Source organism: Platalea leucorodia, assembly GCF_965183815.1.
Source record: "Platalea leucorodia genome assembly, chromosome: 2".
In the NCBI taxonomy this organism is placed as follows: domain Eukaryota; kingdom Metazoa; phylum Chordata; class Aves; order Pelecaniformes; family Threskiornithidae; genus Platalea; species Platalea leucorodia.
Genome location: NC_138824.1, coordinates 121,110,717 through 121,133,651, shown reverse-complemented (window position 1 = coordinate 121,133,651; position 22,935 = coordinate 121,110,717). Strand labels below are relative to the sequence as shown.

The 22,935-nt window shown below is 37.3% G+C and overlaps 1 protein-coding gene across 4 annotated transcripts in view; it reads right to left on the bottom strand.

The window, feature by feature from the left end:
• The window catches only part of CBLB (Cbl proto-oncogene B), a gene marked incomplete at its 5' end in the record, with an annotated part of 135,595 nt that overhangs the window by 8,445 nt on the left and 104,215 nt on the right, over positions 1-22,935 (bottom strand). For 2 of the 4 annotated variants that reach the window (XM_082336900.1, XM_082336901.1), the window contains 7 exons: positions 1,971-2,108; positions 3,410-3,541; positions 3,639-3,727; positions 8,292-8,435; positions 17,183-17,277; positions 19,816-20,181; positions 22,478-22,663. In XM_082336900.1, coding sequence (XP_082193026.1) covers positions 1,971-2,108; positions 3,410-3,541; positions 3,639-3,727; positions 8,292-8,435; positions 17,183-17,277; positions 19,816-20,181; positions 22,478-22,663 — 1,150 coding nt within the window. The remainder of the gene's footprint in view (positions 1-1,970; positions 2,109-3,409; positions 3,542-3,638; positions 3,728-8,291; positions 8,436-17,182; positions 17,278-19,815; positions 20,182-22,477; positions 22,664-22,935) is intronic. The other 2 variants (XM_082336902.1, XM_082336903.1) reach the window with 2 other exon arrangements.

Sequence of the window (22,935 nt, the reverse complement as noted above, 5' to 3'; positions counted from 1 at the left end):
AAGCCTGAAGCACCACAATTAGAAGTAACCCAGCTATTCAGTTTGGTTAGAGCTTGGTAACACTTCTATGCTTTGCAGTTCACAAAGACTGCAGGGCAGATTTCCTATTCATATGGTCCCAGCTACGGGTAAATATTACAGGGACTGGTAAAGGCTGTGACCATGCTTTTCAGTTCTCTCTGCTGATTACAGGAAGAGAATTTAAAAAATGAGAGAAATATATAGTCCTGGCATACTGTATCCCCCCCCCCCCCCTTTTTTGGCTATTATCCTGGACCTGGCTTCTGCTCTGGACTCAAGAGTGTTTGTATGTGAGTGCAACTTTTTGCTGTTGTTGATGATGAGATTATTATTCTAATCTGACAGGCTCTGATGGATAGCTGAGAAATCACCCCCAAGACTCATACAGAAACCAATCATCAAAAACTCATCATAAATCATCTACAGCAGTTTGTTTGACAGATGCAAAGTGCGTAATGTGGCTTTAGAAATACCATATGAATAAAAAAAGACCAATCCACACAACCATGTATGCCTAAGTAGATATATACACTTATAAGATTAATGAAAACTGCTGCTGTAAGGTTGTGTTCCCTATGCAAATATGAAGAACAATACATGGCCGCAGATACATTTTCCAGATTCTTAATTAAAAGCTATTAAATGTTTTTTAACACTATCAGTGGTATTTCTTAGATTATTTGGAACTAACACTTAATAATTTAAAATTCTGCATGTTTCTGGGAACTGCACACAGATCGACAGAGCTTGTGTGCATCTGTGTGTGAGGGCTTCTATTTTTTCTCTCCGTTCCCATTAGAACTGAATGGCGCAGCACGTGTTTCTGCATCAGATGATACAATTGAGGCACCCATTCAGGCTGGACTGAATAATAAAAACATTCCATAACAGGTCATTCCAGTTCAGCCTAAACTAGCTCACTTTCCTCCACAGCTAGCATCATTTGCAAAGGTCAGCCAAATGCCCAACAACCTGTCAGGCTATTATGGAGTTGTACATGACTGCTTGTCATCTATATTCTAGCATTCCTGTGACACTATCGCCAAAACGTTTCATTTATCCCTCTCCATACAGCTTCTAAGAAAGGAGGAGGAAGACATCTAACCACACCACAAGTTAGATAATCACTGAAAATATTCCTGGGACAGGTAAACTTAAGACACCAAAATCCTTTGGAAGCTTCCACAGAGAAAAAAAGAGTCACTTCACAGGTATGCACTATAACGCACAAAAATCCTGTTGTAATCTGTACCATCAGCAGCAAATATATTCAACTTAATTAACCTGACAATCAAACACTTTTCAACTCAAAGAAAAAAATCTGTAAATTGTGAAGATAGCTTTTATACCTTTTATAAGCAAAATACTGGACTGAAAAAGTGTCACACTGATTCATGGGGAGAGCTAGGTGAAAAATTGACTTATCAAAAAGGTTATGAACCACAGGCACCTGCAACTGTGTTCACAATTAATACAGATTTGCAGCAAAATTTTACAACAGTTCTAACAAATCAGGATGTCCTTTTCCCTTATTTTCTAGTTTTTCCCCAAGTTCCAACTTGAAAATAAACACCATGAATTATGTTTTACTATAGAAAACAATGGAATTGACAAACGGATACAGACTAGTATTATAGATTACAACAGAAAAATTGGCACTTAACAAGTAACAACTCTTACTAGAAAAGTACAATTTACCAAAATGTCTAGCCTGGTATAAAAATATTGACCTTATTTCATTACTTCATGATAATGAAGTTAAGTCTTCTTATATTCTGAGTTTGTTTCAACTCCACCATTAAGAAAACCCTCTATTTTTTAGTATTTTGCATGATGAAGTATAGACAAAACAGACTTCTGAAGCCTGACGACAACTTTATCACAGAACAGATAAGCTGCTGAAGTAAAGGAAAAGTAAACAAAATACATTCTTTCCTTTGTATTCCTACCTGAATGAAGGAACAGTTCATGTCCTGAAGATGGTCGGCTTCCTGAGCCAGCAGGTTTTGTGTGCTCAATCATGCTGTGCCGAGCAGGCGGTGGCGGTGGTGGTAGTGAAGGGGGTGAGCTATCAAATGCATCTTCACCTGCATTTTAGAAAAGAATTATTAGATGAGCAAAAATTTATTAAGAACTGTAGAATAAAGAGTGAAGCTTAAAATTTGTTTTTCTCTGGCTGCTAAGGCCATTACTCCTAGGCTTCATCTAGCAGTTCAGTGACTCCAGTAATGAAATTGTAAACCTGACTCTTACTATGCACAATCCTCTTCTAAAACATGCTCTGAGTGACCTTTTGCAGTGCTCAGTTTCTTTTGTGGGATGGGGGGAGAGCTTTCTTTTAGTGGCTCAGTTGCAAAGACTGTATTATAATGAAAGCTTTCATTGAATATCATTGTAGAATAACAGCTATGTTTCAGTAGCTAACAAAAGTATTTATATTCAAACATCAATGCTGACTACATTGAATCTGCTACATTTATACTGCGTATTATCTTTATCTGCTGTTCTAAAGCTTTGACCCCAGATATAAACTGAATTTTCTAGGGCTTGGCAAAGAATGTAGCCCTTACACAAAAGTGGTGCAGACAGGACTAGGGTTACCAAGCAGAGTGATTTGTATGTGTTGTTCTGCCTTCAATTCTAGGTACTCTCACAACTCAGGAACACTTCGGGGACCAGAGCGAGTACAGTGCAGGAACATGGCAAATGTTCAAAAGGTTTTATGGAACCAGAAAACTGGATGAGGACACATACGCTACAGTCTATTGATCATGCAGCTGAGTTTGTCAGTGAAGGTATGGGTTGTGGCCAAGCACAGCCCCAGTATATATGCAGAGCTCACTGATTTTTGTGTAGGAGAACAGAACAGAAATCAGGGTTGGAAAAGATGGCTTTTGGTGATTGTAGGCAGCAGAGAGTTTTGAACTGTCCCTTGAAGTGGAAGAAAACAGAAATAAACGTATTAATTTAATTTAGCTTTCTTTGACTTATACACCACCTCTTTGGCATTCTTCTGTGCATTTGATAAAAGAAATGGAATTATTTAAGCTACAATAGGAAAAACCTTCCACTCTTGCATTAAATTGCAATGCTCAAACTTCATATTATGGAGAAAAATTGTAATTTATTTTAGGGAAAATGGTTTTGCTTTTCTTTATAGCTTGAATACAGATTTAGTATGCCTTTTCGTCTGTCTTGCATGAAGGCTTACAGACAGATACCAAGTACAGATCACTGACACAAATGTTGACTTAAAGCTGCAATATTTAGCCCATAGCTTGTTTGGTACTCTTAACATACTCAACATTGGTTGTTTTTCAATAAACATGGCATTTGGTTCATCTAGGCAATGTTAACCATTAAATGTAATCAGTAAAAAGTCTGCAACCTAAAGGGGGCACCAGAAGATCATAATCGGAGGGTGTCCTGTTGAGCAAAGAGCTGTGTTTTGGGTTGTCTCTGGTAGGAGGTCGTGCAGGTGGCAAAGGTACCGGAACAGAAGGTGCATCATAGACATCTCCTGAATGACACAATCACAAGAAGTGAATGTTTTCTTGCTGTACCCCTAGAATAGCAGAGTAAATTTTCTTGCTAAATAGTGAAAAATAAAAACATACCTAACTCTGGATGTTTTGATTTCTTCATCTCAGAAGTAGTACTGTGTGTCCCATTTGTTACTCCAGCACATTGACCGTTCTCACACACCCTGAAGACAGACATTAAACAGGAAGCAATCAACCAGTTATCGTAGTATTAATTTCCAGAATGACCAAGTACCCGAGCTGGCAGTCCATTATACAGAAATGAATGAAAGACAAAATTTGCACCAATTTTAAACTTTATGCGTTTTATATTGAGACCAGATACTGATTAACCATCAATAAAACTCCTTTGAAAGATTAAACTGCTTTCTTGGTGGGATACTGACATGGCTTAACTAACTTACTCAAGGTTGCAATACAAGATAGAGGAAGAACTAACATTAAACATAGTCCTCACTTCAGAACTCAAGTCATCCATTTATTCACACAGCTAAGTCACAGACTCAATCCTATTTCACCTTCCCAGCTGTTGAATTTTCCCTAGCAGAAATATGGTAACGGGAAGTGTGGATTTTGGTAATCATCCATGCTGAAGTACACAGAAAAGTCATTAAACAAAATAAGACAAAACAACAACAAAAATCCCCAAAGAGAACACCACAACACACCACTAGCAATAACAAACTTCAACTAAACTCTTAGCCAAACATTAATAAAATAAAAAATTGAACTAGCCAAAGCAGTTTTGCATGCACCTATTCATTTCTGTATCAAAAAGCTGAGTCTCACTGATACTTCTATCACAGTTTACTAATTTTTTAAGACAGAAGCATATTATGCCCTCAAAATTAAACAATAGTATCAAATTAAATATGATCATCATCTAAACCAAACAGTACAAATTTGCCTATAATCTTGTCAGAAAAATATTGAAGATTATTTTTGTAAGATGACTCCATTTCAAATACTGCAGGGAAAAAACACAGAACAAAAGCCTTTTCATAATTTTAAATATTGTTTAAATAAATGTGAAAGAATTGGAAAATTACTCCTGTCACTGGAACTGCAGACCCTGCATATTCAGAAAGAACCAGAGAGTTTCTTTGGAAAAAGGCCACCACGCTAAACAATTCCAGCTTAAAAATAAAAATCCCAATCCACCATGCAGCATTATTACTAAATACTGGCAAATCTGCTAGAGCTATATACAGCTAAAATTTCCAATCTTGGGTTTTTACCAATAGTACAAACATTAATAAACCTATCAGCTTTGGCCATATGGAAAGAAGGGATGAATAAAGGTCTGGAATCATTTAAAATATATAAACAGGAAAGAGGAAGTGAAATTGTGTTTGTGGTCCCAAGAGTTCTAACTAGGAGTAATGAAATCAATGTAAGAATAATTACAAGACTTAAAAAACAAAACAAAAAACCTAATGGCAAGAGCTATTTTGTTATGAATTAATTTCCCCAGGGAAGTGGTAGAGGAAGTGTTGCTTCTATCTTTGAAATTAGATTGGTTCAATCTCTCAAAGGCAGTGGATGCAACACTTCCTTTGACTCCTCAGCATATACACTAGATAGCTAAGAAAATTTTCTAGTTTCAATCTATTCCGCATTTTCAATAATCTAACCAGCCATAGGCACTAAGATAACTCAACATGGTAGCACTTCAGAAGTCTTCAGGTCATAATGAGCCCAGTTAAGTGATCAGTTTACAGATCATGCTGAAATACCTGTTCACATCAACAGTAAACACCAGAAAAAGGGCAGCAAATGAGTACTAACAAGCCTTCTGTCCTTTTCTTTTCCTTTTGCAAAAAGCTTTATTAGGAAAAGATAGTGAGTGTAATAATGTATCATTCTTCTAATAGTAGCCTAATTAGTAATGCTGAAATTCTTTCCCCTCCATTTCTTATTGCTGACCTTGCCCCATACCTGGAAAAGATCATCAGCTGTAACAAACCAAACAATCAACTGATCTGCCAGAAAATCAGACTGTGAATCATTTTTTGTATTATTCTTGCAATATTTTTAGCATTGTCGTACCTACTGGTAAAAGAGCAAAAAGTCTTAGAGGTAATACAAATTTGGGGGTAGGATGGAAGAATGACATAGTTCCTAAATGACAAAACATCCAGTAGAAGTTTTGTAGGCTCTTTAGTTTACTGAAAACTCTAAGTGCTATCCAAGAACTGAGGAAGCAACACTTAGGAAAGAAAGAAGAGAAAGTGACACTGGGGGACAGAACTGAAAGGTGCTAAAAATTTTGACAATAAAAAAAAAAAAAAAAAAAGTTGTTAACAGTTTTACTAAACAATACCGAAAAGTTAAGCTTTTATTGGCACTCTCCTCCCCATGAGATTAAAAGAAGTGCATTAAAAGAATACAGCATCAACGAGCATCAAGATTCTTTTTGAAAGCTTTATCTCAGCTTTCACATCTAAGCAGTGACATTAGCTAAAAGGAGACATTTTAAGTACATGGAACATCATATATATTCATACACAAATATTCAATAGGATTTTCTTTTTGTTTAATGCTTAGGAGAATGGTTTGGTTCGAGTTAAAATTCTTATCAGAATATATAATAAGAATTGGTGGTTTTAATCCTAGAGCAACCTGAATGGCAAACTGAGGTATTTTCTCTGTAGCAAGTCCTGGATTAATACCAAAACATCCATCATAAGCAGAAGACCAAGCATGCTAGCTAAAAATAAACTGAAAACTAGGAAAAACTGAAAGCTTTCCATCTACAGCCTCTATTAATAATTTTAATGGCCTGGTGAAATCCTGTACCAGCCAATTGAAAGCACTCAACTCTCTTTCCTGCAAAAGGAGGATACCGGAAAATGAGAAGTTTCTCGTTTTCCAGCTGGTTATTTTCTGAAGAATCTTTCAGAGTGCATCTAAATATTAGCATTTTAGTTGAGGTCAGGACTATGGATTGAAACAAATCTCCACAAGTCATCCCCACTTAGAGCACTTTGGTTTACATTGCAGAGAGGTCTCAGAGCATGTGGACTCAATTGCTTCTGGGTGATGTTAACTCAAAAGATGACCTGCAGGAACTCATCTAATGTGCTGCAATTACTAAAGGGTACTCCAGCCACGGGACCACGTTAGGGCTAGTCTGAATCCAAAACTTCCCAAAACATACAGTGTGGATTTGGGGTCCTTGGTCCCCTCTACAGACCCACTCCTGTTGTACCACACTACTTACTAGCCTAGACAACTACTTAATAACCTAGACATAGCCCTCAGAAGCTGCTAAACCAAGGTCATCCGTCCACATGCTGCTCTATTCTGTTGCAGACAACTCCTTGCCTAAGAAAGGTTACATCCCGTGTAACTAGTCATGCAAGCAACTCAGCCTTTGCATGGTACAGAAAGACATTTCCATGCAGAAGCAGAACACACTCAGATAAAAAATGGCATAGGTAAAAAGGATTAGGACCTTGGAATTTTTTTTTCTTCCCATTTTCTTGCTTGACCAACATTGAGAGTTTTATTCATCATTGTTTTTTTTTTTTTTTTAAAGTCTCATAGGGTAGATAGGATTTGAAGTACTCAAGACCAATAAAGCTCAGACAACTGTGTAACATTCACATCTACGCAGTGAAGGCTGGATCAGCATTTCTAATAAAGACAGAACTTTTAACCTGCATGCAAGGAGTGATCAGACTATGACCTTTTCCCCACCTGTTCTAAAGGTCTGATTAAAGAGGTCTAAAAATTGCAGTTGGCTAATTTTGGGATAAGAGACATGTCAAGCTTTATTGGTGGTGGGTCCTTGACATCACATCCTGACAGAAAGAGAAAACAATGGCAATATGTCACTCCATTTCTTTAATAGCAGAAGAGTCTGAACTTTTTAGATCAATACTTGATTTTAATATCATACTTTTTACCTACAAGACCAGTAGAGAATTGGCCTTTCTTCTTCCCAAGACTTATTTATTCTCTTAATTCCAGACATTCAGATTTTTTTTATGAGTCAAAGACCAAGAAGTTCACCAAGAATGACACAGCCTTCAGTTGCCATGTCCCTTGGCTCCAAATCTCCTTGCCATAATCCATTAACAATTCAGAACTGTGACAGTTTGGAGATACTGTTTTAGAACACTTTTAAAGCAAAAGAGATCTATTTCATCTGAATTTAAAAAAGGTTCCCTTCCTGAGAAGCACAAAGAAAATATACTGTGAAACAGGCTTAAAAAGCCAAGAAGACACAGTACACATGGGACAAAAAGAGAATAACAGTACGTACATACAGCTGCCAATTCACATATTTTTCAGTACTGCATTGCTTCTAAAATGAATTATAAAAAATGCGAAAGTTTAAGATTTTCAAAGCTGACTTTGGGAATTTCAGTCACACAATTCTCCTAAAAATTAAATTTGCAAGAGTTGTGGGGGTTGAATCTCCTGGTCAGTTCTGAAAACCTCAGCCTAAGGGAATAAAGGATCAACTGCAGAAATGGTATTCAAAAGCAAAAAATATCCAGTTCTGACACAACAGAGACACAACAAAGTGAACCTCACAGCTTTATGACGGTGGTGGTGGTCAAATGAAACAGAGGCATAAGTAATCCAAGCTTGAAAAGGTAAAACATTTTAGAAGGCAGGCAAGCTCAACCATCATTATAAATGCTGAATCCAGTTAAATTTAGGAAAAAGCTGAGCTTTTGTAAGTAAGTTGCCTTCAAGGCTGCTAAATGACCTTACCGAGCAAGAGGTTTTATATTATGACTATGAGGTGGTTGTGAGCTCAGTATTACAGGATGTGAAGAAGGAACTTTGTATTCATCATCATCATCTGTGTGATCCCTTGCTTTATCAGACAGAGAACTTGCTGAAGGAACAGAGCACCTAAGGAGATGAGAAAAAGATCAGTTTTGCTTCAACTGTTACATAATTGACCTCAGTAGAATACAGAAAATACTCTTCTTTAGCTTAAACATCCTTAATACACACCTGCTACGCATAAGGTAAAAACACCAAGTCAAACTAAAACTTGTAAGGTTACTGGCTTTTTTGTCACTGAGAATGCATAGAGAAAAGGGCAGCTGACCTTCTAAGAGTTAAACAGCTACTTTAAGCAAGCAGAACATAACACAGAATTGCAAAGAATTAGAGTACTAAATAGGCACTTACAAGGCTTAACCTGTTTGTACTTATCAAAAGAACTAAACAAAAGTTAATTCAGGGCAAATAGCATTTAGCAGGGCTCAATGAGGCAGCGGACATTCACCCCTTCAGTGAGGTCTTGTTCCAGCCAGAACATTACCAAGCTCCCAGAATTTGCCTGTATTTTACATTATTTTTACTTCAAACAATAATTGCCTTTAATTGTACTCCCAGACAGTGATTTATATCACTTCTCAAAAGCAGTGGAAGCCCAGTAAAGAGGTAGACTTTACAATCTCCATTTACAGGTAACAAGTTCCGTCATGGAGAATACTGCTGGATATGAGATTTCTTTTAAAATTAAAAACTAACTCCTAGTACCTGGTTTTCTGTTATATGAATGTAAAGAAAATGATGGGCAAAAATTTCATTTTAATGAGCAGCCTGAGGAAAGTAATTTTGTTAGATATTCACAAGCTCAACATATCCTTTGGCCTTCATAAAATATAACTAGCTAGGTTATAGGTCTAGCAATCAACGCCATCTACTCTTTTATACATAGAGCCCTTCCATTTATAGCAATTACTCCAATACATTAAGATAAATAAGAAACTCACAAAACATCTGAAATACAAAAGCTTACATTAAGGACTTAATTTAACTTCAGCTTGATCATACATGAAAACCACAAACAGCAGTTTGATTCTTAAACTAGCTGAACATGAAGAGCAATGAGTGTATAACTTTAAAAATCATTTGGATATTACATTATGCAGTGAATAGCACCTTTATTCTTTGCCACAAAAAAGCCACCAGCTGGAGGACCTTGAATAAAGATGTGCAATGCGTCCACAGACATTTTGATTTGTGGCTTGAAAGAATGACTAATGGCCCCTGAGCTGAACTACACGCTACATTATAAGATACATCTACTTCATGTATCGTTTAGCAAAGGTCTTAAGGACTATAGGGAAATACGAGAAGGGAGTGGACATACTTTGTCTTCCTGGGGTCTAGTTTGATTTTATCATAAGGGCAAGAGCTGAAATGACAGGCCAGGCTTATCTCCTCCCTTTTGTAACACAAACAGCACCTGACTCACACAGCACACTTCTTCACAAAGGAAAAACGTATGTCTCTCACTTTTCACGGCAGATGATGCCACATGACTTCAGAACATCCAGATACTCTGCAAACAAAACCAAATAACTAACTACCATGAGTACTAGCCAGTCACTGAATGAATGAATGAGTAAATAAATAAATAAAGGGAGAAAGAAAAAGAACAGTGAAAGAAGGGGGCAGATGTGCTGCTTTTGTTTCAATATATTCGAAGTCTAGAGCTCCCTAGATACCTGTAACTTCCCAGACACGCTTTCCTTCAATCAGTAATATACTTCTGGCTTCAGAAACAAGCTCCTGAAAGATGGGAATTCAACTTCTTTTGCAAAGACATCCTAGCCAAAGACAGGGGGAAAGAAGATTTATGGCACTGAACTGCAAACTCTATATTGCGGTTTTCAACCACCTTCTGTAGAGGGAACAAAATTTCACACAGCAATACGGTGTGAAATTGCTTTTTCCATCTTTGATTTCTTAGATGGACAGGAGGTTTGCGTCACTGCTGTGCAGCCATTTAAAGAACAGAAGGTAAAAATGTACCAGGACAATGAGAACTCCGTAGCATTCTGAGGCAGACAGTTGAAAGGCCCACAAAGAATAAATCTCATTTCTGTTGGACATGCAATCGTTCTTACATAGCAATCCAGCATGTTCTGGATGTGTTTTTTTATATATACATATAGGTATATATAAGCCTGTGTTTTTTGAAAATAATCACAAATCGAATTGCTGGCTTCTGCAGATGGCAATGTTTGAAATATTAATATGTAGGCCAGAAATCATAGAAACATAGAATTGTTAAGGTTGGAGAAGACCCTTAAGATCATCAAGTCCAACCGTTAACCTAGCACTGCCAAGTCCACCACTAAACCATGTCCTCAAGCACCACATGTCTTTTAAATACCTCCAGGGATGGGGACTCATCCACTTTCCCTGGGCAGCCTGTTCCAGTGCCTGACTGCCCTTTCGGTGAAGACATTTTTCCAAATATCCAACCTAAACCTCCCCTGGTGCAGCTTGAGGCTGTTTCCTCTCATCCACTTGTCACTTGGGAGAAGAGACCGACCCCCACCTCACTACAACCTCCTTTCAGGTAGTTGTAGAGAGCAATAAGGTCTCCCCTCAGCCTCCTCTTCTCCAAACTGAACAACCCCAGCTCCCTCAGCCGCTCCTCATAAGACTTGTGCTCCAGACCCTTCACCAGCTTCATTGCCCTTCTCTGGACACGCTCCAGCACCTCCATGTCCTTCTTGTAGTGAGGGGCCCAAAACTGAACACAGTACTTGAGGTGCGGCCTCACCAGTGCTGAGTACAGGGGCACTATCACCTCCCCGGTCCTGCTGGCCACACTATTCCTGATACAGGCCAGGATGCCATTGGCCTTCTTGGCCACCTGGGCACACTGCTGGCTCATGTTCAGGTGGCTGTTGACCAACACCCCCAGGTCCTTTTCCGCCAGGCAGCTCTCCAGCCACTCCTCCCCAAGCCTGTAGCATTGCATGGGGTTGTTGTGACCCAAGTGCAGGACCCAGCACTGAGCCTTGTTGAATCTCATGCAGTTGGCCCCAGCCCAACGATCCAGCCTGGCCAGGTCCCTCTGTAGGGCCTTCCTACCCTCCAGCAGATCAACACTCCCTCCCAACTTGGTGTCGTCTGCAAAATTACTGAGGGTGCACTCAATCCCCTCATGCAGATCATCAGTGAGGATATTGAACAGGACCGGCCCCAACACTGAGCCCTGGGGAACACCACTCGTGACAGGCCGCCAACTGGATTTGACTCCATTCACCACCACTCTCTGGGCTCAGCCGTTCAGCCAGTTTTTCACCCAGCGCAGAGTGCACTTATCCAAGCCGTGAGCAGCCAGCTTCTCCAGGAGAATGCTGTGGGAAACAGTGTCAAAGGCCTTACTAAAGTCCAAGTAGACAACATCCACAGCCTTCCCCTCATCCACTAAGCAGGTCACCTTGTCATAGGAGGAGATAGGGTTAGTCAAGCAGGACCTCCCTTTCATAAACCCGTGCTGGTTGTCCAATACTGACCAACACCGAATGTCCAATATTGACCAAACCAGGTTGGTAGTATTGTTTGAAGACCTCTTCGAAGGGGAAGAACAACCAAAAAAACCCTTCTCTGAAGGCCCTATCTGAAGCTGGTTATAGGAGAGACTTTGATTCCTGGAATACTGTGAATTAAGTTAATTTTTTTAAGGAAATCTACAGAGTAACTGAGAGCCTGATCATCACCTGAACCAAGTACAGCATTATAATAGCTGGTCTTATCAGCTTCCTGATAAAAACAGTTCTCAGACAGGAAAGCTGGAGGATTTACTTACAGACAACTTACAAACTAAATAAATTTGGTATACTCAAGGAATACAAAAAAAGTTTTCCCTTCTTCACCTGGTTCCTGCCCCTGCTTTTTTTTTATTTATTCAGTAGACACAAGAACCTAACTTACGCTATAACAAAGCTACACCTTTATTCACAGGATACCAGCGTGTACACATATGCCAAAATCCATTTCCCAACATTATTGCACTGCTGAGAAATTGTTACTGATTTGGAGCTGTTATTAAAGACATAAGTTCCAAGTCTCCCACTTCTGAATACTGTGTAGCCTTAGACAAGACCTTCACACTAGTAAAGTCTCTCTTTCCCTACCTTTAAAGTAAGAAAAATATTCAGCAGGTTTCAGAATTCATATTTTAAAAAAATCATATTGCTCTTCCAATTTACTCCAGTTGTAATGATATTTGACTCCAAACATCTTTTGCATTGTTCTGCTAGATTTCTATCCCATTTTCTCCATGATTATTGAAATTTCTTCAAGATCACATTGTTTTATTAAATGTCTATTGTTCTAAGACTAACTCTGTAGTTCTACACAAAAACACCTAGTAAGATAAATAGACAAATATTTTACAGTTTTTTATAACTAAACAGATGAACATTGTCATTATAAGTGAAGACATGAAACACTTAGGCATCTGTTTATCAAGCTGGTGAAATTTTTCTATAATTACACTTCAAAAAACTTCACTACTCTTACATCTTCAGAAGATTTGTGTACAGAGGAATACAAAACTGACGAGTACACTGTATTTATATATTCTCTAGTTCCCCTTCCTACTCGTTAAGCAGAAATATTTTAAAATCGAAAGTCAGAATGTCATTCTGGTAAGTGATGACTTTGTATTTTCTGGTTTGTTGAACAGAAGACTAGATGTCAATCTGTCTTATCCTACTGAGCACCAAGGGCAAAACAGGAAAAGATGTGAGAATTTATTTTTGTTGAGCCACTTAATGTCCAGCTTAGTTGTAAACAGAACTCCAGGGAAACCAAGATCACACAGTTATTTAGGAGTATTTCAGGGAAAGGTTCACCTTCCATCATTTACTGGTAAACTGATTCACAGAACTTAGACATGATGAACTTGCCGCCCATATATTTCAGTCTGGATCAGGACTGTGCTTTTGAAACGAATCCCTTTAATCTCCGCACTTACCATGCTTTGATTTGCACTGAGGAGTGCGCAACTTGAATACGTTTCAGATTAAACCAAAATATATGATAGGCTCCAAGTGTGCCCCTACTATGTTCTGATTGCTAAAGACCATTCATGTTCATGGGACAAGACTATAGCTAGTTGAACTGCTGCCCCATAACATGTACAGTACAGACACCAGGTCCTTACTATCAACTCTTCTGTCCTTTGCAGAGCACTACTTGCTAGTGCAGACAACAGCTTTAATCTTCTAAGGCCTCAAGCAAACTCTGTTTCAGCAAATAAGTGTTAAGTCATATGGACCACATGATGAAGTCAACACTTGTCAACTGCCCTTGAGTGTGCTCTACCCTTAAAACCAAAGTGTATACAAAGCAGTTCACCTTCAGTCATACAGTAGGACACAACTTCCTATTTGTCACAGGGTAAGCCTGCAACGCAATGACAATTACCACTGAAAAGCTGATGCATTCAAACTCACTGGCCTGTCAAGCTACGAGCTAAGGGCATGTTGTGTCCTCCAGAGCATCATCTCTCAGATGTCTAGAACCTGCACGTCAGCAGTGCTCCTTCTAACGCTGCTGGAGAAGCGCCATGCCAAAGGCTGATTTCAAGGGAGCAAGGATTTCCAAGCCACAGTTGCCTTTAATGGAACTATGATTTCACCTTCAAAGTTTCTTAAGAAGATAGAATGGACAGCAGGAGGTGAAACACCTTTCGGTGCTACTTTTCCCTCAACTACCTCAAAGCAACTAGATATTCCTAATACATTTATAGAACACAAAAGGTACTTGGAATTGGATGTTTCATTACATACTCAAAAATAGATGCTCTCTCAAAGAAAACATCACAGCAGTATAAAGCACTTTCAAGACAAAGAGGCCAATTTTCTATTACGTAGCAAAATGGGACCTACCCACAGGAATAAAACAAACACTATTTAAATTGAAAATTTTTAAGTTTTGTGGAAAAACAGTTGCCTATCTTTGACATAAAAATTTTATTTATTTTTTCAAGAATAAAATAGCAATTTGATGAAAGCTGCTAAAAATAATCTCACGTAATTACAGCAGTCCAATAAAAGAATAACTGTTTTAACATGTAGGGTCAGCAACATAGTGGCTGAGTGAAAAATAAAAATCAGATGCTTTGTTAACATGAGTCCAACAATTCATTATTAAAGTATGGTTAATAATAATCAAGTTAGCAAAATGAAAATAAATCGGCACTGTTTCCAGAAAAAAGACACTAGTGCTTTTTTATTAATGTAATTTAGTAAAGAGAAAAGAAAAAAAGTCATATTTGTAATGTCTTTTTCAGGAAAAACTGACAAAACAAGTTAAGTAGGGATATTTTAGAATTGTGAAGTTTCAACTAAGGGTCATTCTGCCTCCTCATTATTTACACTAAGACATTTCATTCATGGTCAATGTATCCTTCAGTCAAACCTTTGAAATTACAGACTTATGATAATAACTAGAAAAAATAAAATGCCTTGCAGCTGTATGAAACAAACTAGCTCTCAAGCCACAACTCTGCAGAGATCGGAAAGTAGAAAAAAAAAATTAGCAACTTGCACCAGATTGATTGCAGTAGCACAGTTGTGGAAAGCAAGAATATACTGGATCAAGTACAGTTCAACAAATTGACTGCACTAAGCCCTCATAAATATAACAGGAGGAAAAAATACGCTGTAAAAACATTCTCTCCCACATTTCAAACGAAATCATGATAAATATTATTTAGATTATCTTTTTGAAAGCAATTATTGTGGTTGGTATAAATATTAAACTTACTATTTGTGAAGGTTTTTGAAGATTCCATCCGCCCCCCCCCGTTTTTCCACATACATATTGCCACACACTATTATAGATTATCAGGGTGTTTTCTAGTGGTAACAAAAATTTGAATTCAATTTAGAATAGATACATTACTGTTTCAAGAAACGACATACAATGATCAAGTTTTAATTTTAACAGCCATTCCATGTGACATTTTAGTAGTTGTTAATTAGATAATTTGAACTTATTACCCTGAGATTACATATTGATATTTTTACATTTTAAAAATCAAAATTTAAAACATGCTGTATATTTTTAAAAGGTTTAAGTACAAAACCAAATCAGAAATGAAAGTTAATTTCTTCCTGGAATGTTTATGGAGTTTGGTTTTAGCAAATGAAGATTTTCTTTTGGCTGGAATACATCAGTTTTCTATTCAGAAAACTTCAGTTAAGGAAGGTATTTCTTTTGACCAAGTTAAATTCACACATTCTAGTTTTGGATTGGCTTGACATGGATTTTGTGCCTGTCCACATTGCTACGATATCCTGTGGAATTTCCAATGAATGCTGTATGATATATGTATACATTGTACCTTGATTCTAAGCTACATTTGCAAAAATCTGAGTAAAAAATGAGATCTTCATGAAGCAGAAATGTTTTGTTATTTCAACACTATGAAAAATAAAAACAAGAATCTTCCCCTCTTCAGAATTCAATTTGCTTTGGAATATGAAAGTATTTAGTTTGTCTATCAGAGTTATTGCTTTCTCTTTCTGACTTGACAGGGTGTGGAACATCCCAGGGGTTGCATTGTATCACGAAAGGAGTAGTCAATCCAAGGAGATCAATCTATAGAAGGGATTGATTATATGAGGTATCCAAACGGTACTCCGATGATACCCCTGCCTCAATCAGGTTACATCACAGCATTCAGTTACAAAATATCTGAATAAAGTTTTAAAATTTGCTTCTGAACTGAAAATAAACATGGAGAACTTCAACTCAGCAATTATTCCACCTGAACACATGCTTCTGAATGAAAAAGTCAAAGTCAATGCTCCACTGCACCCTTACTCTAGCACTTAGGAAAAGAAAAAACAGCATATTAATGAAATGCCGAAATATATTTGTCTTTTATATTACCACTAACTGAACAACAACAGAACAAGTGCTGAAGATATGGCAAAATTACACACTAATGTGAAAATTCTCAGTATTAATATGTACTGACTGCCCAATTATTTTATTTAACAGCAAGAATCACAAGGAGTACATTGGAAAGAAACTGTAGGATAACATCAAACGTTGCGATATGCTCTGATTTTCCTACAAAACCACAAAAAATTGACAAACTACTTTATAGCACTTCCAAGCTTTCTATTTTAAATATCTCTTGTTCTGCAGAAAATCCTGTGTGATTCAGAGTCCAAAGATACTAGCTATGCACAACAATATCTTGGTACCAAATAAACAGCCATGTTACCGGAAGACTAAGAGCAGTCTGCAACTTGAAATGACAAAATTTCCCAAACCAGGTTCTGGAACTCAGGGAGGTTGACTCCATTTAAAATGGATATAAAATGTTTTTGTTTGTTTGTTTTTTAGCCACAACAAAGAAAAGATACTGGTGTGAACCCTGGATAAAGCTCCATGCATAGAAAGCGTGACTAGATTAGGGGCAGAACGCACACAAATCATGTTCTTTACCCTTAGTACTTTCCCTAGAATCTCTCATCTCCTGTGATAAATAGCTCTGACCACACTTCTGTAGTAGCAGAAGCAAAACCAGACAGCGCCTGCTCCCATTGCCAAATGCCTGTGAGCAAGATCTGCCACAATTTATTCTCTCTTCCTATAAAAATGTAGTATGTTCAATTAACATTAGAACTGCTCCCACTTAATACAATTTACATTTCCTTCGTAAAGCCACATTAAAGTTCATGGAAAATGTATCACCAAGTTATATTAGTTCATTTTATTTCCTTCTTTTTCCCGTTTTTCTTTTAGCACCAGAGAATCAGTGCTATTATCTAACATTAATTAACAGGTTTCTTTTACAAATAAAGTTAACTTACTTTATACTAGGGATGATGGAGGCAGCTGGAAGAGGGGGTGAAAGCCGTGGAGGGACATCATATTCTTCATTCATCAGATGACCATTTGAAAAGACCTAAAAATCGCACAAATGTTACAATGGGTCTCTCCTCCTGTTTATCATCAGGGATGTTCATCAACTAAGTATTACAAAATAGACCTTGAGAAGATCAGGGGTAAAGGCTTTCCTAGGAGTTCACACTACAGAGCTGCTATCTGAAGTGACTCTTTTGTACCTGTTTCAGCTCACCCTGTTTGGGACCTGTAGAACATGTTAGCTTAAAACTTCACCAAAAGAGGAAGTTCCACATCACAGTTACTAGATGGACTACTCAGTTACAGCTGCACTGCTCAGGGGAAAATTAAGATTTCAAGATTGCAAACTGATCAAAGTGAGAGAGATAAGTACAGTGGGAAAACAACAGGTACAGCATGCTAAACATATTAATGTTTTTTAAAATTCTGTGATACAGTGCCTGCCAGAATCCACCCCCTACCCACAAGATTGTCTTCCTGATTCTTGGCTTTTACCAATAGCAAAAAGTTTATACTACAATTGATATATGAATCAGGGATGAAAATTCATTAAATGTTTCCCTTGTGAATGTGCATACAGCCTGAAACGATAATTCAGAGTTGTCAGCTGCTCCATTTAACCAAATGGCTTAGATCTATAATCTGAAGATGAGAGTTCAAACAGCATTTGGTTAAAGAAATACATATGTAACTTCTCCAGACTACAACGGCACTTCTACACTGAGAGTTTATTCTGATTTGAGAACGATTCATTCCATCAGCTTCAACACTGTACCAGACCATAACTGGAATGCTATATGAAGATATAAACCCAGTGTAGTTTTAAAATCAGATGAAAAGCTATAGCATTTTAAAAAATAGCCTAGTTGTAAGTAAAATTTTGGTGTTTTGCCTCAATGCTGATAAAAGGACATTTTAATTATACATAACATCATGGACTACTTAAGCACCTTCCATCATATATGTCAATGTTCTTTACCAATACTAATTGAATTTCAGTAACGTACTTCCAAAAAAAAACAAAACATCCATTAAAAAAAAATTAAAATGGAGATAGAATGGTTAAATAGCTTGTGGCCTTGGGAAAAGCAAATAGAGATAAAAATTGATGATTTCTAACCACTGTGACTTAACCACAAATCCATCCTTCTTAGCACAAGCTATGTAGTCTTCTAGAAAAAAAGCGCAGCAGCTTTGAGTTAATAACCTGTTCTATGAATAAATTACTGAGCTGCTTTGATAAAACTGATTAGAGCAGAACTAGGAATTTTTTCTTAGGCCATCACCAGTTGATCTCTTTTCAAATCTAAGCCTCCCCAACTGTACATAGTCTTGAAAGTTGTCTGAAGTTGCCTAATGCCAGAACTACTCCTTCTATACTCTCCTCCCCAGATATCTTCACGATTAACACACAGAAAAAATCCTTCCATCTTTTTGATAGAAGAAACACCATAGTTATAGACATACATACTATTCACTGCAACCAAGGACAGGAAAACATACTTCTCCTGTGGGTGACAAGCGGATGCCCCCTAGGCAAACCAAGCTAGACAAGCAGTGGAAAGGTTGCAAGTGACAACTCCGAACACCCTCAGCACTGAAAATGGATTATTGGACATTTGCCCAAGAGAAGTCAAAAGCTTCTATGAACAAATTACAACAATGGTCAACTCCAGCAGATCAGAACGATTTAAGTACAAAGGAGGAAAAATTCAGCCTAAGATATGTGCATTACTCTAAGCAATTGACAAAGGGAGTTGCAATGCTATTTATCCCAAATGAGGTTTAGAGTATTGATGATAATAGCAAATCAAACAATCCAATACTGAGCACTTTCAAGGATGCTGCCCATATAGCCAGCAGGAAAGACAGAATAAATGATTCTACATTTAGCTTGGCTTTGGATGCATTTGTTTCCTTTCTTAGGGTCAAGGCAGGTTAGATGTTTTCCATTGGAGTATACTGAACATCATGACTAATTTAATGCTGTTTTGAAAATAATGTTTTACTGATGGACAACACAACTGACCTTTAGAATATTTAGCTTTTTATGTTAATGTACACAATATATCTGACAATTTAAGCGTATTTGTACACATCATCATTACATATTGCATACATTACAGATTGAAGAGGTTTCCAAGTTCTCACCTCAACTATGACAGAGGTAACTGGAACATGTACTATTCCATCAGCAAATGCATACACAATTTAGGCATAAGACACTTCCAAAGTGGACCTGAGATGCTATATAACTGTACTACAGCATACAGTGCTATTATCATGCACCAACTGTACGGATAATTTGCTAAAAGAATATAGCAAATCTAGAATTTTCTCTCCAAGCCATTTTTGAAGGTTTCACGTTAAAATTGCAACTTAGACCCTCATGTACTGTTGCTTTACAATTTGCAGTATTTAACAAACCATTTATGACCAGCTTATTATTAAGTATCTACAGGAAAGATTCGGAAACAGCAGATCAACACTGACCAATATAAACAATACTTTAGCCAACGCAAGACAATGCTGCAGTAGGGTGTCAAATTAGGATCAACACATTCATTTGATTTCATACCTTGGCACCTTCTGCAGGCAGCTCGTGACGTCTGTGTTTCCTCATAAATCCTGGATCAGAACTTATGCGGTTGTGCCTTCCATTTATGTTTGAAATTGCAGTCAGTCCTGGTTTGGGAGAAGCATCACTCCCTATTCGACATCCTACTAACTGACTTGTCCCAAACACATCTCTGGGACACCAGCCTTCAAGGGGCATCGGCTGGTCTCTGGAAGGCACGCTTTCCGGATGATGCAGGTGTCTGCTTATCCTGTTGTCTGGTGGAATCGGAGGGGGTCTCTCCGGTGGGGGCGGTGGAGGATCACGCAAGGGAGGTGGTGGTGCTGGCAAAGGTTTGTCTTGCTTCCTCACCATACAAGGAGAAGACTAAGCAACACAGTAAGTTAAAAAAAGAAAGTTACATATAGGCATACTTATTTCTCTCTGGCTTTACCATTTCTAATTGAGATATTTTCAAGGCATCACAAGAGTCCTTGCCAGTAGGTTAAATGTTAGTCTTGTCTTTACATTCTGCAGACAACCTGGCCTCTCTTCAGAAAGGATGCCCCCACTTCTGCTGTTGCATAAGTAACCCAAGGAAGGGGGTGGATGGGAGAAAAGAAAACTGACTGAGGCAGATTTGTCTGACCCATAATTTTCTTCCAGAATCCTTTGCTTTGATCCTTTGAATTACTTATTAAGCTGCTGAAATGAATTCTGAGGAATGTTTGGAAAAAGCTGAAAACCAAGTTACCAGGGGGAAAAAAACAAAACAAAACACAAAACACCAACCAACTAAACTTATACAGGTAGCTGTATAGCTTCTAATAGCAGAAATCTGATAAAATCCAAACATTTTCATTAGGAGTGAATTACTAACAGCATTTTACAAAATAACAGTCGGGCCAGATCTTTACGAAATGTTTTTCTCATACCAGCAGCTACCGTAAGAAATACAGGGGAGATGATTTCCCTTGGAAGGTGTAATTTTCATGGACTCTGGTAAGCCTGCATATTATTACCACTTGAAGAGATGGAGGCCACAAAAGTTTTAAAGTAAGAATAGTATTTGCTGTCACTTCACAGGTTAGCCCACCATTATTCTTCGAGCAGCACCTCAACATGTTACTTAGATTGAAAATAAAGTTATTCTACCTGCAGGTCTATTCATATAAATAGGACAGTGTATTAAATAAAGAAGTGTTTAATTCAGCTGCTACTTAAGAAAAATAGTTATTCTCAATGTCAAAGCAGGAACATAACGGCTAGGTCCAAATTTTTTGTTATAGCTTATAGTTATAATTATAGTTATAGTTTTCCATTGCAGAAAAAGAGAAGAGTTTTTTTACTAAAGTAGTAGTCTTGGCAAGACTAAATTGTTGTCTTTTTTTTTTTTTTTAAACATGAAATTTTTTAAAGTATGAAATTATTGTTTGTTGCCCCCATCTTATTTCCCTTTCACCACCACCACCCCCAATTTTTTTTTTTTTTTCAGGAAAAGTTTCAAGGAAAAACCCAGCATTTTCAAAATAATGTCACCAAAATACTTAAATAAATATTAATGGTATTTCTGATTTTCTGCTTTTTATAAGAAATGAATTTTGTAAAAACACGTTATTGTAAAATTAATTTTAATGGATGTGCCAAATGCTTAGCATATATCCTCAATATGTTATAAATTACCTTGAATAATATAAAAAGTAATGAAAGAAGCTTAAAGAAACAATTCAACCTTCTATTTTTCCCTCTAAATTATGGACCACTAGAATCTCAAAAAGAGGTTGATATTCAAGTTCGAAGTAGAAACCTGACAAAATAAATAGGGTACTTCCTACTGGATTATTATGAGCACACAGGTTTCAAGTCATGTTTTGAACTTGAATTTGAATTCATCATCTAAAACTCAAAATTTAAACCTAATTCCCCCTCTCTATACAGCAATCACAACAAATCAACTCACAACAGAGAGCAACAAACATAGTATTTGTTCTCATTCATGCTTATCCACTCAAAAAATCATTAACTCTTCAGCATCATTAGTTTCACAAAACACAGCGCACAATTTATTAGCAATAGAGTCATTATTATTTCCCTTGAAACTTGAGTCCTAATATGTGCCAGTTAAGGTTTTGAAAGCAGAGTATCTGCACGTATTTTTCTTGTAAGGATACCGTGGGGGGAATTGAGCATAAATAATCATCAGAGCACAACATATAATTTAAATGAGATAACGACCTTAAAATCTGTTTTCGGGAAACTTTCATTCCTATTTATTTTCCTGAATCAGGGTTTATTACAGAATTGATCCATTACAGCAACGTCTTTAAAATTCTGACCATAACCAAGTGCAATATAATCATCAGACAAACAGAGGTCATATTTGACTAACAGATGTAGCTGTAAACATCTGACTATGTAAGGTATTATGCAAAGGGACAGGCACTCGCCAAAGTCAACTGAGGGAGATAAGAGACATAATCAATGTGGATCTAATCTAAAGTTTTTCTAAGCTACAAGGAATTAAAGTTCTTTTAGGCAGAGCAAACTCCTGTAAAAGAAAATACACAAGGAAAATTTCATAATAGTCTATCTTCCAAAACTAAAAACAAGCTTATCTTGAAAACAACCAAATACAACTTCTCAATATTTGTATATAAAGAAATAATGGTTCAATAAGACTTACCTTTGGTGATCCAGTTGGGCTGGCACATGGTGACCGTGCTACTCCCTTCTGAATAAGATCCAGACGAGGAGGTACAGGTGGAAGACTAAGATGTGGGATTTGCAGGGGGTCTGGAAGTGGTTTTCTTCTTTGTGCAAGAGGGGAAGATCCTGGGGAAGTCACTGGTGAATTCTGCCTCTCATTGCACTTCAAGACAGAAAAAAAATATTACTAGTATTTACCTGATGACCAAGTATAAAACTTCCATTCCATGACTAAAACATTTGATCCTTGTCAGGTAGTTACTAATAGTCATTTATCATAATGGACACCCTGCTACTCTTAAGTAATAGACGGTATAGACGCTCAGCTTATGGTTACTGAAAAGGAAGTCCACAAGTCATTCTACCTCAAAACTAAGATCCATGTTAACTGCTGATGAAAATAAAAGAATGTAATATTCCAGTAATTTCTTTAAA